Genomic DNA, 5299 nt, shown 5'->3' with positions numbered 1-5299 from the left:
GTTCTAAGGCTTCACATAGATGACTCCATTCACTCTTCACAGCAGCCAGATGAGGAGGTGTCATCACTATCCCCATTTTACAGATGAGAAAAATTGAGCCACAGAGGTTTAGTCACTCGCCTAAGGTCACACAGATAGTAAGTAGGAGACTGGGTGGAAGCAGAGGGAAAATAGGATGAGGGCAGGCCTGGGATAGACGAGTGGAAAAGGAGAGGGTGAGAAGAAAGAGAATAATAAGAAAGACAGAGAGACAAAGATAGAGAATAATAAGAAAGACAGAGAGACAAAGAGAGAGAAACAAAGAGCCCACGCCCAGGCAGAGGCAGCCTCACTCACAGAGCATCTCTGGCCCTGCAAGCGCTTGACCTCATCCCCGACCACTCTTGTCTTCCAGCCTCAATGATGACTTTTCTCTTCCCCCAACACACCAACTCATCCCAGCCCCTGGGCCTTGAAAGTTTTACTCCTTCCATGGCCAATTCCTTCTTTTCATACAAGTCTTAATTCGAATGTAATCTCTTCACAGAGGCCTTCCTTTTCCATCTCCAAAGGACACCTTCCCCCCGCCCCCCAACCCCCAATGGCCCTGATGTCTGCAAATTACTTTGAAATACGTACAGGATAAGAAGGGTTGATGGCTGGATAGAATGCATGGATATGTGATAAAGCGGATGAGGTAAAACGTTAATGGTGGTATCTAGATGTTGGGTATATGGTGTTCACTGTAACATCGTTTAGACTTTGCTGCATGTTTTTTCATAAAAGTTGGAAGAAAAAAAAGCTGAAGGGCGCTTCTAAAGAGGCAGCAAAAAAAAATTGCCCCAACAGGTCCCACCACTTCTAACGCATCGCCTCATTTTATTTCCCTCTTAGCACTTATCATTCTTGGTTATGATCTTGTTTGCTTATTTGTCTGCCTATTTATTGTTTACTTATTTGTTTATTGATCATTGTCCAGTCATTGAAATGTAAGCCTCCTGAGGGGATTGGCATGGACATCAATTTTCTCCAGTGTCTAGAAAACCAGTTGGCACTCAGTGGGTGCTCAGTAACACGTGTTCCTGAATGGCTCTGGGGAGAGAGGACCTGGGAGCTAAGTCCGCTGCAGACTGACTGCAGAGGCCACACTTGGGAATAAACGGAATCTCCCAGCCAGGGGTCACTAGCTGGGTGTGCCCCATAAGGTCAGGGAGTGTTAGCCTGAAAAAGAGGGCTACAGGTGGAAGGAGATAGTGCGATCGTTTCCCTGGGACCCTAATTCCTGCCCCAGACCAATCTCATTCTTCCATAACTTAGGTCCTTCCCTCTGTTTCCAAGGCCCCACCTTAGAGCAAAAACCCAAGCCTTATCTGACCAAAGCAAAGTGCTTCAAGGTAGGTCCCATCCCCCAAACCTGAGTTCCACCCCTTAGACACTACCCTAAAGTATATAATAGGTAGTCAGACTTCTTCAGCTTACAACCCCCAGACTCACCTCCCCACGCCCGCCCGCAAGTCTAAACTCCATTCTGCAGCCTGAGCCCCACCTCTCCATTTCAGGCTCCACCCTATAAGCATCTAGTTTTCAGGCACTGGCCCCTCATGCTTACTCTGAACCATCCATTCTCAGCTCCTCCTAAAATCCAGTCCCAACCTGGACTGGATTCCATTCTAGGTTAGCAGGGAAAAGTGCCTCCAAGGGGAGCCTAGGGCCAGGACTCAAAAATTAGGGAGCCTGGACCTGTGGGATCCTAGAGGGGAGGTTGGTGGAAAGGGAGGAGGTAGTCCCTAGTTTGTACCGCCCCTTGAAGGAGTGGCCCCAAATCCAAAGCCACGCCCCCATTGTGCTGACCCTTCATTGGATAATGTATTCTGTTCTGGCTTCTCTGATTGGTACCTCCATAATCCCTCTAGCCGAACATACTTTGCTTTGGACTGCCCCTCAGGGTCACTCTCTCTGATTGGTCCCTGCTTTCCAAACTCCCGGCTCCTGATTGGGCAACTCCTTGTACATGCCTCTTTCTGATTGGATTGATTGCAATCATAAGCCTGGATGCAGACAGAAGTTCAACAAATGGGGAGGAGGAGAAGGAAGAGGAGGGGATGGCTCCCTAAATCCCCTGCCTAACAGAGGAAATAGCCATTGGCCACAAGATATCCTTGGGTTAAAATAAAGTTCTAATTGTACAGACGCCTATCTGTGTGACTTCAGGCAACCATTTTTAGCTTTTGTCCCTCAGTCTCTTCACTTGTAAATTGGGGATAATGAAGGTACCTTCTTCATGGAGCATGAAATGAATTAATACCTGTAAAGTGCTTGTAGAAGTACCTCGCACATAGAAAGCCCTCTCTCAAAGAGTTAGCTATTATTACTAATTTGATCACATAAGCAGACGACCTTGGACAAGTCCTTTTGCCTGACTTCTGCAAGATGGGAGTTGCTTGACCTCTTCATTGAATGGCCTCTCCTATCCCCAGCCCTCCTCCTCTTCCCTCTCTAGGCATCAGGGACTCAGGCTGTGATCAGAAGGAGGGGTAGAGATGTGCCTGGCAGAGAGATGGGTGGGGGAGGCAACAGGACAGGTGTCAGAGGAGAGGACCTCAACCCAACCCCCAGCAGAAAATTGAGGGCATGCGGAATTTCTCTACGGTCCAATGTAGAGTGATTCCATCTTGAATCCCTCACTCAAGGGCTTGTCCTGATTGGGAACAAGGGTGCAAGGGATGGGCAGAGTAGGGTGGTGAGGGGATGGTATGTTATAGCTGGGGAAGGTTTGGAGCTGGGCCTGTGGACCTTCACCCAGGAAGGATGGGGCTGGGGGAGGGGCAGCCCAGGCCCAAGGTCACAGTGTTATTGTTACCATGGCAACAGCCTCCTCTCTACAGGGAACCTGGGAGGGAATGGGGGGAGGGAGCTCCCAGGTCTCTGAATCTGGGGACAGAGAGAGGAACTGAGACTCAGAGAAGTAAACATAGGATTAATTTATATCTATGAAGACCTGCCCATCTCAGAATTTTTAGAGCCTGGTACACTGTGGGTGCTCAATAAATGTCCCTCAGAGACAGAAACAGAGAATCTGAGAATATCAAATGCCCAAAGATGCCAGGAGAAAGGATCTTCAGACAGGGGCGGGTAGTAAGCCCCTTTCCTGAGGATCAGGATCCTCTTCGCATTCCCAGCCCTGGCCCTCAGACCTACCCGACCACACAAATCACCCACCCCAGTAACTCCCGAGCCCCCGAAGCACTTCTGTTTGATCTTTCAACAACTTTTCTGCCTTTAAATTATTCCTGCCTGGGGGCTCACTGAAAAAAGTAGCATGGAAGCAAGCTAATGCCTAGAGCTGGGGTGAGAAGGGAAGACGAAGGGAAACAGGCATTCTGCCTTCTTTACTCTCAGGGACCCAGGTGTCCTTATTCCCCTTGGGAGTGGCCCCTCCACGGATTCAAGTATTCCCCTGATTCCTCCTGGAGACCCGGCCTCTCTCGTTCCCGCCTAAGAAACCCTACAGGCCCCTCCCTTTCACTCAGAGAAACAGATATTCTCCTTTCCTTCCAGGACTCATGGGGCATCCACTTGGTCTGCCTGCCCTCTGCTGGCCTAAGGCTGGTACTGCAGGGACTGTCGGCTAGCGCCCACAATGAGACAGAAACTGAGGCAGAAGGAGGATCTCATTTAAGTTCTTGCATTTTAATTTCTTTAGGGTCTCGGATGGTCAAGTCCTAGGTGTCTGAGTCCCCAGTTCCTTTGGGGGACTCAGACATCAGGAATTCAGATCCCCAGCTCAGAGGTCAACGAAAGAAAGACAACTTCTCTTGGAGCCAGGCCTCGGTGAGGTCATCAGTGGTGCGGATTTCGAACACCTGGGCAGAGAGAGTTTTCAGTATTATGACCCACTTGAGAAGTGAGATGGTGAGGACTCCGGCCCCCTCCTCTCTCAGACCAGGATCCCATTCCCCAGCCCCCTCCTCCCTCAGACCAGGATCCCATTCCCCAGCCTCCTCCTCCCTCAGACTAGGCTCCCATTCCCCAGCCTCCTCCTCCCTCAGACTAGGATCCCATTCCCCAGCCTCCTCCTCCCTCAGACCAGGAGCCCAGGGTCCCCCTGGTCCTTCCTCCCTCACCCTGGGAGCCTCGGCCCCAGGCCCAGACCTTCGTGAGCTCTGCCGTCTGTACCAGTCTGTTTTTACTCCCTGCATACATCATCTGTTGCTCGGGCTTACAGCCTGCATGGAAAAGAGAAGGGAACGTAACTGAGGGTCCCCAGGGTGTTCTCTAAGGCTCCAGTAATGTCCTGCGGGCCCTGGAGTTTTCCAAGTGTTCTAGGAGCTGTTCGAGGAGTTCCCGGAAACTACACTCAGTTTCCGGTATTGTCTAGGGGCTTGAAGCTATTCCGAAGGTCTCTGGAGATGGTTTAGGGGCCAGACAAGAGTTCCTAGGTAAAAGGAAGAGGTTGCTTTGCTTACATGTCTGGAGTCTGAGAAGGATGGGTGAGCTCTTGAGGAATCTGGGCCCCCACCTCCACCCCGTTGCCTTCCCAGTACTTGCATACCACATATTCCACCCATTCATGTACTCGTCAAGTCACATACACATTCTCACACACTCACACAGGCACCTATGCACATTCACACACCTGTACTCACATACACATTTACACACACACCCACACAGAATCTAAGGCTCTATTCTCAGGATAGGTAGAGCTGTGTCTCACCCACAGGACTGGAGAAGATGAAACACAGTGGGTAGGACACTCGGCCATCTGCGTGCACATACTTGTAGCTGTAAACCACGAACCTACACCAGTGAAAGGGAATCCAAACTCAGGTCTTTGGCTTGGAGCCCAGGCCCAATGCCCATTACCTGAGTCACAACCGTGAAATTTTGCCTGAGTCTAAGAACCCAGGGTTAACAACCGAGATCCAAGGTAGTGGCCTCAAACAGCAAATGATTAAAAATAACAATAAGTGCTAAATAGAACTACCATATGATCCAGCAATTCTGCTTCTGGTTATTTAGCCAAAGAAAATGAAACACTAATTCAAAAAGATATATTGCACCCCCATGTCCATTGCAGCATTATTTACAATGACCAAGATACAGAAACAACCTAAATGTCCATGGATGAATATATGGACAAAGAAGATGTGGCACATGTGTACAATATAATATTATTCAGCCATGAAAAAGAATGAAATTTTGCCACTTGTATAAACATGCATGGACCTTAAGGGCCTTATGCTAAGTGAAATGTCAGGCAGAGAAAGACAAATACCACATGATCTCACTTATATGTAGAATTTTAAAAACAAAAATG

The 5299-nt window shown here is 49.1% G+C and overlaps 1 protein-coding gene across 2 annotated transcripts in view; it reads right to left on the bottom strand.

The window, feature by feature from the left end:
- Positions 1–3648: 3648 nt before the first annotated feature.
- GMFG (glia maturation factor gamma) overlaps positions 3649–5299 on the bottom strand; it is an 8454-nt gene continuing 6803 nt past the window's right edge. For both annotated transcript variants that reach the window (XM_023537923.1, XM_011372243.2), the window contains exons 5-7: positions 4697–4779; positions 4132–4205; positions 3649–3842 (exon numbers count right to left, since the gene is read on the bottom strand). In XM_023537923.1, coding sequence (XP_023393691.1) covers positions 3771–3842; positions 4132–4205; positions 4697–4779 — 229 coding nt within the window. In that variant the 3' untranslated portion in view covers positions 3649–3770. The remainder of the gene's footprint in view (positions 3843–4131; positions 4206–4696; positions 4780–5299) is intronic.

The sequence above is a fragment of the Pteropus vampyrus genome, unplaced genomic scaffold (genome assembly GCF_000151845.1).
Source record: "Pteropus vampyrus isolate Shadow unplaced genomic scaffold, Pvam_2.0 Scaffold203, whole genome shotgun sequence".
NCBI classification, from domain to species: Eukaryota; Metazoa; Chordata; class Mammalia; order Chiroptera; family Pteropodidae; genus Pteropus; species Pteropus vampyrus.
The sequence above is the reverse complement of the archived record's forward strand: the minus strand, read 5'-3'. Positions and strand labels throughout refer to the sequence as shown.